This window comes from Euleptes europaea, chromosome 2 (assembly GCF_029931775.1).
Source record: "Euleptes europaea isolate rEulEur1 chromosome 2, rEulEur1.hap1, whole genome shotgun sequence".
Classification (NCBI taxonomy): Eukaryota; Metazoa; Chordata; class Lepidosauria; order Squamata; family Sphaerodactylidae; genus Euleptes; species Euleptes europaea.
This window is the reverse complement of record NC_079313.1, coordinates 34,742,210-34,755,119: the sequence shown is the minus strand read 5'-3', so window position 1 is coordinate 34,755,119 and position 12,910 is coordinate 34,742,210. Positions and strand designations below refer to the sequence as shown.

Genomic DNA, 12,910 nt, shown 5'->3' with positions numbered 1-12,910 from the left:
GTGTATTTGGATTTCCAAAAGGCTTTTGACAAAGTCCCCCACCAAAGACCGCTAAGCAAACTTCATAGTCATGGGATAAGAGGACAAGTCCTCTTATGGATTGAGAGCTGGCTATAATATGAGGCAGAGAGTAGGAATCAATGGTAAGTTCTCCCAATGGAGGGATGTGAGCAGTGGGGTGCCTCAGGGATCTGTGTTGGGACCGGTGCTTTTCAACCTGTTCATCAATGACCTGGAGTTGGGGGTGAACAATGAAGTGGCCAAATTTGCAGATGACACCAAATTAGTTAGGGTGGTTAAAACAAAATTGAACTGTGAAGAGCTCCAAAAGGATCTCTACAAACTGGAAGAATGGGCATTAAAATGGCAAATGAGATTCAATGTGAGCAAGTATAAAGTGATGCATATTGGGGCAAAAAATCCCAACTTCACACATACACTGATGTAATCTGTGCTGGCAGCAACAGACCTAGAAAGGGATCTTGGGGTGGTAGTGGATCACTCAATGAAGATGTCAACCCAGTGTGCGGCTGCTGTAAAAAAGGCAAATTCCATGCTGGCCATAATTAGATGAGGATTACAGAATGAAACTGCTGATATCATACTGCCCTTGTACAAATCTATGGTGAGACCACACTTGGAATACTGTGTGCAGTTCTGGTCATCACACCTAAAAAGGGATATTACAGAGCTTGGGAAGGTTCAGAAAAGAGCAACAAAAATGATCAGGGGACTAGAGCAACTGTCCTATGAGGAGCGGTTAAAACGCTTAGGGCTGTTTAGCTTGGAAAGAAGGCGGCTAAGGGGAGACATGATAGAGGTCTATAAAATTATGCATGGTTTGGAGAGAGTGGACATAATACTAGAACTCTCTCATAATACTAGAACACGGGGTCATCTGCTGAAGCTGGAGGATGAGATTCAAAACCGATGAAGTATTTCTTCACACAACGCATAGTTAAATTGTGGAACTCCCTGCCCCAGGATGTAGTGATGGCTGCCAACTTGGAAGGCTTTCAGAGGGGAGTGGACATGTTCATGGAGGAGAGGGCTATTCATGGCTACTCATTATAATGGCTACTAGTCATGATGCATACCTATTCTCTCTAGTATCAGAGGAGCATGCCTATCATATTAGGTGCTTTGGGAAGACCCCTGTACTAAATTACAGGTTAATGAAGCTCTCACTGAATAGCTGGGGGACACTTTATCAGTAAAATGGCTTCAGCTCTTATTTCACAAACTGTGCAGCCTTCCAGCTCAGTGTTGTTCCAGTGCCAAATTCCAGAATCCCACTGGTTACCGTGGTCCTGCTCAATGGTTCCCTCCAGGTGCAGGAAAACACCCCGAAAGCAACTTTGGGTCAATGGTCCACAAACTCCAGGGTCCAAATGGCCAAGGAAGCATCCAAAGCTTGTTGAATTGCCTGAAGATTCCCGTGGCCACCTGAAGCCCACTAAGGGTTTGTCATGAGTTCCAGTGACCTCCAGATCTTCCTCACAACAGAAGATGACAACAGCAACAGCAGCAACCAGCAAACATTGAGCCAGCAACTCTAGTCAAGGCTGGTGAAGCCAGCAACTCGCATCAAAACTAGGTGTGGGGGCCAAATTGTATTGTGTGTGCATGTTGTACAGCTTTTGTGCACAATTTATAGAGCATTTATACATAAAGTGTAGGTCCTTTACCCATTTAATGGATAATGCAGATTATTTGATGTAGCAATAATGTTGAAAAATGTATGTGTTCTATGGGAAGAATTCAGTGTAACCAGAAAATGGGATGAAAATCAACAGTCAAGAGTTCAATTTGCACAAGAAAAAAACAGTCAAAATGGGTGAGGTTTGAGGGGTTAAAACAGCAGGAATGAGACATTTAAATAAGCCGTAACTGCAGACCTGTAGGGGAGAGGTAGGAAGCTTCTTTGTATCCCACACTCTTCAGGACAGTAATTCATTACAGTTTTCCAACATTTTGTTTCAGATCCCCATAATATCTTTAGCAAAACTGGGTGGGATGTGCCGGTCACAACAGTAGCAAAGCAAGTAATCACAGACTAGATAGCAGTTTATGTATATTCAAGGGTTCTTCTCCCACAAAATCTACTCGTGAGGACTATTTTCTTTCCTGACGTTTCGCCAGCAGCTGTGGCAGGCATCTTCAGAGGAGTAAGTCTGAAGGACAGTGTCTGAAGGACAGGACTGTCCTTCAGTGTTACTCCTCTGAAGATGCCTGCCACAGCTGCTGGCGAAACATCAGGAAAGAAAATACCAAGACCACGGTCACACAGCCCGGATAACCTACAAGAACCAATATCCTGTGAGTGTTTAAACAGAGGGATTTTCTTTGAATTAAGCAATGCTTTAGGTGTAACAGAAATTTCAACGTAACACTGGTTTTGTACATATATGTGTCTGTATGTGAATGTGCAATATAAACTAAAATTCTTCTGTGTAACATCTGCATTTTACCAGAGCTATCTAGTCGATTACACGTAATTAATTTGAAACAGAAAGTTCTGTGTCTTTTTTCTCTATGTATAGTTTTAAGATAAAGTACTTCATGGCCATGTATGAGAATAAAAGAAATCTAAGTCAGAAGCACAGTGGAACTGAATCTAGTTTTCTTCTCAAAGTGAAATGTGGATTAAGGTAGTGGAAATCAATACTTCTGGGGAATGTGAAAATGAGATAACCCCCATTGAGAGAAGTCATACTTCTAAAACGCAATTTAGGGTTGAAATTGGAAAATTGTTCTGAACATGGAAGAAGGAAGAAAATTCGAAAAACAAAGCTATTACTAGTTATGCTAACAACTTTTAAAACTCCTGTTTATTATGTTACACAGAGACAAGAATTGAGCTAGCTGTAAGAATGAGGTAATTTATGGGAGAAATTGTGACTGAACTTTAGAAGCTCAAATGTCACTACTGTGGCAGTCAGCAAACCAGATAGCAAGAATATTTGCATTTAATATTTTGACTTCTATGACTCAGGTACTAAAATCATAAAATGTTACCTTGTGAAACCTCAGGCCAGTGAAATCAGAATGAATCTGAGTTATATCCAAACTCACCGAAGGAGTCCTTTCACTCATGATAAGATGTGTTCCTTCTGTGATCAGAAGGTCACTCTTGGATCCCACTCCATAGTTATCTTTCAGTGGGAATAAGAGCCACTTGCCAACTCAGGACCAAGTGGGGAAGGGGCAGAACAAAACTATCTTGCATGCAAATAACCAGGACCCGTTGGTTGGAGTGTCAACGGCCACAACTTTATTGGTTACAGCTAAACAGGGCACTGGCGTTGCATAGAGGTTAAATCCAAGGCATCAGTTGGCCCACCTGCTGACCAATGAGAACCTCCTACTCCCAGCCGGTCTGCTGAGGAGTAGCCTAGGATGGCAGTAACTGGGAATTTACCTAGGCTTGAGCACTTGGTGCTTCACCTGCCTCTTGAGAGGAGACTCCCCTGACAACCCCTGAGCCAGGCATGTCTCATGTCAAAGCCTCCCCCAGAATCCCTTATTGGGATACCCAAGGTGGGGAAAAGGGGTATGAAGGCCGCTTTCTCCCCAAACTGAAGCCAGACCCATGCCAACAGCTCCAAAAGAGATGGACGGGGACACAATGAACCCACCCTACTCCTTACAAAGCACTTACGGTGGCAACCATTTCATCAGGCCGTGCTGAATGCTGTGGAGCCAGGTGTTTTGCCCTCAGGAAGAGAGATGGACCCTGTCCAGCTGAAACGTCACTTCCAGTTGGGATGAAATGTCAGAGTGGCGAATGACTACGCCCCTGAGGGCCACCACGACTTTGCCAATGGCATTGGTAACCTTGCACCTTGCCACATTCAAACTTTCCAGGCTGGAAACACCACACCCTGACAACTGCTCAAGCATGTCCAACTAGAGAAAGACAGTGCTGAGGAAACCAGCTGCAATAGCCCACAGGTTGATGCTGGCAGATTCCGAAAAATCTTTCCCCTTCTGCTCACCCAGGTCATTCTTGCCAAGTTGTATGACCAGAGCATCTGGCATGCCATGAGGCCACTGCTTGAGAGTGGGTACCAAGGCATTCCAGCTCATGCCTCTAACAGTCAACCACGAGATATGAAGGGATCTGTCCAGCACTAGGTGCCTGCCCCAACCAGAAGAAGCCACATACACATCTGCCCAATGCACAATACTGTGCCTGCAGGTCCAGACCCACCTTCTATGCTGAACTGAATCTCAAACAGAGGTATTACTTCATGTCGAGCTGAGGCCAGATGTACCCTTTATAGACTGATGACCTCCACCTGCTGATGGCCTGTGTATGAGCTGTTGGCAAGCCCAAACCAGCAGCCACAGTGGCAGCCCTGATCCTGAAGAAGTGGGAACCAAACTCCACAGGCAACAAGCTGATGTTTGCCAGGCCCCAATGGAAGACACGGGTGAAGTGGTATCGGGTCAAAAAGGAACCATCCTTGTGAATGAACAGGGGGCCAGGATTGACTGGCCGAATTGCCAGGAATGTGGTAAGTGCCTGAACTGGGCAGGGGAAGACCTCAGGGGCTGCATGGAGGCACAGCTGAGCACCCAGACCTTTCTAATCCATCTTAGAGCACCTAATAATGAGGTGGAGCTTGGTCCCAGAAAGTGATACATCACCAACCTCCAGCACTCGGACGGACCTGTCATTAGCGGAACACATGGCCAGCTCCCCAACCCGGAGGGCCCCATAGAAGGCCAGGATATAGGCAGCTTCAAATAAAGTAGCCTCAAAAGGGGCCCAGCACAACTCAGGGAAGTTGTGGATCAGCCAGGACAAAATGCTGATACTGATGAGCCCACGGGGGTCAGAAGTGCAGGGGGAGGCGCAATGCCAACCTTAGATGGTGCTGCAGCCCACAAAGGATGCACCAGGGTTGGGATGACCATGTGCCTTCCTAAAAAATGACACTGCTGCCAAGTCCACCCCCATGGTCCTGGGCAAAAAACCAACTCCTTCAGATGCGACAGAGCGACTGAGCTAAATACCCACTGCATTATTGAATGCCTTCAAGGGACCACAGCTCTTCCAGAAATGGCTTAACAAGGAGGATTGCTCCTTGGGCCATCCTGAAGAATCTCTCCTCCTGAAGGCGAGATAGTGCATCTACTATATTGCCGTCTGCCTCTGGGATGTGTTGCACCATAAAGGTAATGTTCACAGATAGGCAGGTCAAAACAAAACTACACACAAGACACATGACCTGCTCCAATTTTGACATTTGTTTGTTAATGCTGTGGACCACAGCCTGGTTGTCACACCAGAACAACACTATCCTGTCCTTGAACTGTTCCTGCCAAATGGTGACCGGTACCAAAGTTTAAGGAAAGTGAGGCCCTGGGCAATGCCCAACCGTGCCCAGTGGTGTGGCCACAGTTGGCTGCACCACCTGCCATTAAAATACAGCCAAAAACCAATGCTCCTCAAGGCATCAGACGGGACCTGTAAGTCTTGGCCCAAATGCAAAGGATCTTGGCAAAGCGAAACCCCATTGCAGCTTTCCAAAAGGAAAGCCACATCCGAAGGTCCTCCTTCAGCTGAATGTGGTGATGAACCCTGTCATCAGATGTTGCCCAGGCCAAATGAGTACAAAAAGCCCTCTCCGGGGACACTACCCTGGAGGCAAAATTGAGATGGCCTATGAGGGACGGCAGCTCCCTCAATGTTCATTTTTGTCAGGCTAGAAGGAGTGTAAGGATTGCTCATAAGGCGAGCAATTTTTCTGTCAGAAGGCGGGATGTCCCAGCACCCGAATCAATTTTAATGCCCCAAAACACTAGTTGGGTGGCTTTTCGTGGACAAGGGGAACCCCTAATTCGGCAGCCACTGCTTGAAAGGTTGCTAAGAGGCTTACACAAGCGCCACTTCCAGCTGACCCAGCAAAGAGAAAATCATCGAGATAGCGGGTGACTTGGGAGAACCCAGTCTTGTCCTTAATACTCCATTCCAGGATAGTGCTAAAGGTTTCAAAAGCCACGCAAGCCACTGAGCAATCCATGAATATAGCCCTGTCCATGTACCAGGAGCCCAGGAAGTGGAAACCAACAGACAAAAATCCTCAGAGTGAAGAGGAAGTAGATGAAACACAGACTGTATGTTGCATTTCTCCCACTATGCCCCACAGCCGCATGCCTGGATCATACAGACAGCGTGGTCAAAAGATGCATACTTCACCTAACAGTGTTCCAGAGGTATGGCCTCATTCACCGATGCATGCTTGGGGTAGGACAGGTGGTGGATAAGGTGGAATTTGCCAGTGCCTTCTTGGGAATGACCCCCGGGGGGAGACCCTTAAGTTGAGGATGGGAAGGGTACTGAATGGACCAGCTATCTGCCTCGCAGCACAATCCTTGGAAACCTTAGCAGCCACCACCTCTGGCATGTCCTTGGCGGATTTCAGATTCCCTGACACCATGGGGATCTGGGGGCCAAAGAAGGGAATGTGGAACCCACAGGAGAAACCCTCCCAGAGGAATTTTGCTGAGGACCTGGCAGCCACCCTTGTGATGGAAGTGCTAGTCAGCGCTCCCATTGACAGAAACTCACTTCCCCCACCAGTTGTTGCCAGAAGACCCTCCTGTCAGAGTTATAAGTTGATCATAATAATATGACATAGACAGCTGACAGATAGCTGTCAGATATGGGACATCTAAGCTGATGCAAGAGGCAACAATAGCCTTGCAGGTCCCAGAGTGCACCAGAGCAAACCAGATTGAAGCAGTAAGCTGATGCGATACTGTGGCCAGGTCTACAGGTGGCCTAATTGGTTTCAGGTGCTGGTGTATATTCAGATGTATATAAGTCTGTGTGATTATAACTCTGTGTTGGGAAGTTTGGTGGAGAGAAGTGTACGTGACGGTTTGTCTTTTGTATCTGTGCACTGTAAATTAAACAACACTGTTTTCTATAAAGCAATGAGTTCTGGTAGTGTGTCCTGGATAACTGCTAATCCACTTACTCCCACGTCACCTCCATCTTTGCAGTTGGCATTAGAGGAGGGTTTGCCTCCCAAAAAGGGTGGCTGGCCACTGAAATTGGGAGGGCAAGTGGACCTGAGGTGTTGCCCATAGCAAATTTCTCAGCAGTGCTTGAACCCGCATCTGGCCCCTCTGGCACTTCCCCTGGCTATACTTCTAGCATACCCTAGTGAAGTGTCCTTGCACCCACCCACCCCAACGACCCAGCCTCCTGCCATTGGGCTTACCCTTGTCGAGTGGAGGAGACTTGACCTTAATTAGATCCCACCTCGCCTTTTCACTGTGGGATGGCTATTTACAGATTGCCATGTCATACTCGATAGCCGCTAAGTCCCCAGCCAACGAGCATGCCTGCAAAACATTCGCCAAAGGATTTGCTAAATGCCCGCTCAGGATAGGCAGACAAAACCATTCCCATAAAGACGGCGTAACCTGATATCCATTTGTCAAAGCTGTGGTCACCGCTCCCCACTTTCTCCTATCTTTTTCCCCTTGTGGTTGAACGTGAATGTCTTCCCTCATCAGCCTCAAGCCTCAGTAAGGAAAAGAGGTCCACATAAAACCTGTCCAAAATATCTTCCCTAATTTTACAGGGAAGATGGATACCTGGAGGATCCTCATAATCTCTGAAAGTGGATGTGAAGGGGAAGCTGGCAGCTGGACCTAGGAGGTTGTAGATTGGTTTATTTGAGTCAAGGGGGTGAGAGCTGACTGGCTGAGGCTGACCAGCCTGGGAAAAATCCAGAAGAGAAGCAGTTGCAGCCGTGTGGTCTCCCAGGCCGGTGCCATAGCCTCACCACAGTGAAAGTACCACTGCCTGACTTGCTGCCTCCTTCTGCCACCTCTCCTCACCCAAGTCAGCAAGTGGGGCTCCAGGTAAGCCCCAGAACCCGCGCTTCACATATTACATTTGTTTAAACCGTACCTATAAGGTGATTTCACTAGTAAGGTAATATATAAAACAAAAATTAACATTGGTATGACCTGCTGGGCAGTTGTTTAGGTTTGGGTATTAGGTAGGACTAGGCTACATTTCACTGGCACATCTGTGGTGAATTCTTCCTCCCCCTCCAATTACAGAATCTCTTACCGCTTCTCATCTTATTCTCATCTTATTGTTCCATGTCAGTGGCAATTACCCGTAAAGATAGAGACATTCACAGTGCGATGGGAATTGGTAAGAACTAATAAACATGATGGTTGTAGAATGGAGAACTTGCCAGGGAATGTTGTGGAGAGTATATTGGATTGAAGGTGAGATTTTTTATAACAGACACCCGCTCTCATCCTCCAGATCATAACTGAAAGTAGCTGTCTCCTTTATTTAATAGTATATAGAGTAATATCAGTCAGGAGTTTGATTTCTCTGCCTTTGAAATTTGTGTTTAGTAGGCCCCTTGCAGCACTTCAGAGAACTTTTTTGAGTGATTTATATAAAGCTATACTGGAGCTCTCTGAATATTTTTGTTTGTTTTCAGTCTTAGTATAAAGAGAGAGAGATTGACATTCTTGTTGGTACAAGCTGTTTAAAAGGCATCATGATCGTTATCTGTCCAGCATTTCATTTTATAAACTTAGATTAGCCTTTATGGACATCCATTTTCAGACCATGCCAACAGTCATACTAACTGGTCAATATACCCAACTACCGGTGACTCTGTCTTTGTGTTTCTGGGAACTTTAGAACTAGAGGATTCTGTGATGTGTTTTTAACTTATTTTATTATGTGTTTTTATACTGCTCTGTTTTTAATTAGGTGGTCGTGATTGGGCTGAAAGATGTGAGACATTTTGCAAATAAATGAATAATTCAAGGAAGTAATGATGTGCTGTTGTAGTAGTAGGTGTAAATCCATTTATCATAAAATGCCTTCAATGAATTGTACCTTCCAGAGTAGCACAAGCACAAAAGAATAGCCCCCGGATGAAGGAAGAAAGGATGGAGTAACAAAGAGCATGGAAGGAATAGGAAAATTAATTGATCATGAGCAAATATTCTATTGAACCTTATGGGAACCTTGTTCCCACAGCCGCAGGCTCTGCGGACCAAGTAGACCATGCTCCTAATATATTTTGCACCCAGAAATGAATTTCTTCTCATTCCAAGCCATAGTTGTGAACAGGGAAAAATGCTAACAGTGGCTGTTTTTAATGTTTAAATCAGGTTTAAATTTGCTTTTTAAGTTATGCTTCTTCACTTTTATAACTTTGCATTCTATCATAGCTGTCAGCTGGGGATAAGGATAAATATTGTATCTAATATTGTCGAAGGCTTTCACGGTCAGAGTTCATTGGTTCTCGTAAGTTATCCGGGCTGTGTAACCAAGACCACGGTTACACAGCCTGGATAACCTACGAGAACCAATTGTATCTAATCATGCAAGTAACAAATGCTGGATGTCATCTTTCTTTTCAAATGAAACTCTGGGTATGCATGTTAGTGTATTTTGACTCGTATTTGGTAAGTCTTTTTGTCGTCACTTTGGGGGCCTTAGGAGAAAAAATCCAGCAATGGGTCACCAGTTTGCTTCTCTGACAAATACAGTTCTTCTTTCTTGCAGATCATGTTGTATGCGAGGAGGAATTCAAATATGCAATGCTAGCTTTAAACTGTATTTGCCCAGCTACATCCACGCTCATCACTCTGTTAGTTCATACATCAAGAGGGCAGTAAGTATAATAATGAAATTATGATGTAACCTATATACAATGGGATCAGGGTGTGACGGTCTGCCTTTATGAACAAATGGCTATCAGTGACCACTCCTCTCTCTGTTCCAGTAGAATGGAAATGCTTAGTAAAAACCATAGAGATTGGGAAGATTGTCAACACACACACCATTTCCCCTTTACATCAGAGCATCAGAGGGGACAGGGGAGCATCAGCAGGAGTTTGACTGCCAGTAGCAGGCAAATGGCAGCCTTATTTATTGACCTATCATAGATCATTGTGTTGAAATAAAGTGTTTCATAGGCTACCTGATTATCACATGACATCTTTTCCTATGTGTTCCTTCCCATCCCCTTATATCTGCTGCCTTGTTCCATTTATCTTCCTCTTCAGATTAAGAGATAGTCGCCTCTTTCTGTGGTGACACCTATTTTATGGATGCCCTTCCTATGAAATATCCTTAGTCTACATCATAGTACTTCTTTTAAATCAGCGACTTGCAATTTGTACCACATTTGAATTTGTGGAAAACATATCAGATATTGAGTGCTGACAAAAAATTAAAATTCTGTATATCCACTCTTGTCATTAAGAATTTGAATATTCAAAGAGCTGGTGGGTTGTTATGCCTTTAAAAACCAGTTTGATGTAGTGGTTAAAGTGCTGAACTAGGAGCTGAGAGACCCAGATTCAAATTACTGCTGTGCCATGGAGTCTTGCTTGGTGACACACTCTCAGCATCACCGACCTCACAGGGTTGTTGTGAGGATAAAATGGGGGAGAGCAGAACCATGTAAGTTGCTTTGGGTTCCCCATTGGGGAGAATGGTAGGGTACAAATGAAGTAAAGAAATAAAATATAAATGTTGCCAGCTTTTCCAGCCATAGTGTTGCAGTGATCAGGGCAGATTCAATGTATTTTGTACCCCAAGCAAGATACACTCCTTGCTTCCTCCTTTGCCCACACAATCCAAGTTCAAAATGAGTCCCTCCAGCATTGCCGCAGGGTCTTAGCTTGGACCTGGCCAGTAGGGTGCAGATGGAGGAGGAAATACATATCACCTCCCAAATAGCCAATGGCCAGGAGTGAGCTGAGATACTTCACTACATTGGGACCCTCCTCATTGTACTGCCCCAAGCAGTTTCTTGGGTGGCAACCCAGTGTAGTGGAAGCAGGAGGGGATGACAATACTAGGCCAGGGGGAGGGAAAGGGAAGAGGAGAAAAACGGGGAGGGTTTTTTTTTTTTGCACCCAACAGATCAGAGACCTCCCCTCCTCCTCCCCCAAGAGGAAATTCACCGACAGGAAGGGAAGTGGGAATGGAAAAGGAGAAGGCGACCCAGGAGGAGTGCCCGGTGCAAAGGAATGGAGGACTGACCGGGAACCTCCGAAGGGCCGGAGGGAGGAGAGGATGCGGCTGGAGGAGGCGCCAGGCGGGATGCCTCATTGCCGGAGGGGGGAAGGAAAAAAGGTGGGGAAAGGGGGATGGATGCAAGGAGAGCTCCGGGGGTCGGGCGGGCCGTGCCTCCCGCAAAGCCCAGCTGGCTGGCCAGCTGCCCCGGACGCTGGCCTGGGATCAGATGACCAGGGGCTGGCCAGGCGGCTCCCTGCCGGGCTCTCCCCTTCCCGGCTGCAGCCTCTGCCTCTCCAGGAAGCCCCGGCTGGGGGGAAAGCCAGTGTAGTGTAGTGGTTAAGACTGACGGACTAATCTGGAAGACCCTGGTTCGAATCCCGACTCATTCCCCGGAAGCTTGCTGCATGACCTTGGGCCAGTCACACTCTCTAAGCCCTAACCTATCTTGCAGGGTTGTTGTGAAGATAAAAAGGAGGAGTAAAAAAATGATGTAAGCAGCTTTGGGTCCTCACTGGGGAGAAAGGCTGGGTATCAATGAATAAAATAAATAGCCAGAAAACCAGGTCTGGAAGTAGACAGAAAAGCTGTGCCTGTTAGATTTCTGCCAGTCATGCACTTTTTAAAGGCACGGAAGCTTGCCAGAAAAAAGGGAGGTGGTAATCCCATGTCAGATAGTACTGTGATTCTCTGTCTTTTGTATTAGAGTGTGAATTGTTGTGCTGAGGTAAATGCTGTATCTTATTAAGAACACTGAAAAGTTCAAAGGAAAAATAGCCATTGTGAATACAAATAAAACATTGACATTTACTCACAGAGGTGTTTAGCCTTTTGCGTGGCAATTTAGTATCCCCCAAGGTGGAAGAAACACCTTGGTGTATCAAGGCAGACAAATGCCAGGGTATTAATAGTGCCCACTTTATTGGAATCTAATAGAAACAAAGGGGGAAAGCAGCTCTGACTGCCACCTTCGTGTTCAGCCGAGTGTATAAAAGAAGAAGAAGAGTTGGTTTTTATACCAACCTTTTCTGTATCTTTAAGAGCCCCGGGGCGCAGAGTGGAAAGCTGCAGTACTGCAGTCAAAAGCTCTGCTCACGACCTGAGTTCGATCCCGAGGGAAGTCGGTTTCAGGTAGCCGGCTCAAGGTTGACTCAGCCTTCCATCCTTCCGAGGTCGGTGAAATGAGTACCCAGCTTGCTGGGGGTAAAGGGAAGATGACTGGGGAAGGCACTGGCAAACCACCCCACAAACTGAGTCTGCCTTGGAAACGTCGGGATGTGACGTCACCCCATGGGTCAGGAATGACCCGATGCTTGCACAGGGGACCTTTACTTTTTTTTTCTGTATCTTTAAGGAGTCTCAAAGCTGCTTACAATTGCCTTCCTCCCCCTCCCCACAACAGACACCTTGTGAGATAGATGGGACTGAGAGAGTTCTGAGAGAACTGTGACTTGCTCAAGATCACCCGACAGGCTTCATGTTGAGAAGTGGGGAAACAAACCTGGTTCACCAGATTAGAATCCCCTGCTCATGTGGAGGAGTGGGGAATCAAACCCAGTTCTCCATATTAGAGTCCGCCGCTCTTAACCATTACACCACACTGGCTTGGGAGCCCATGAAAGTCTAGCAATTTCTTTATCAAATGGACAGTAATTTACATAAGAAAGAAAAATGCTGTGCTGTTAAATTTAATGCTGTTTGGTATTCATTTCTCATCACAGACAGTTTTCTATTTATACAGGTTATCCTAAAATAAGTTTTCCTCTTGGGGATTTTGATAAGAGGAATTTCCTATGATGTTTGCAGAAGCATCAGAATATAGTGATGTGAAAAGGTTAAGGAGTAGCTGTTACTGCTTGATGGGTAGGGTTGCCAGCT

The 12,910-nt window shown here is 45.8% G+C and overlaps 1 protein-coding gene across 1 annotated transcript in view; it reads left to right on the top strand.

The window, feature by feature from the left end:
• KCNT2 (potassium sodium-activated channel subfamily T member 2) overlaps window positions 1–12,910 on the top strand; it is a 299,141-nt gene that overhangs the window by 213,078 nt on the left and 73,153 nt on the right. Inside the window, exon 15 of the mRNA XM_056844277.1 lies at window positions 9,572–9,680. Coding sequence (XP_056700255.1) covers window positions 9,572–9,680 — 109 coding nt within the window. The remainder of the gene's footprint in view (window positions 1–9,571; window positions 9,681–12,910) is intronic.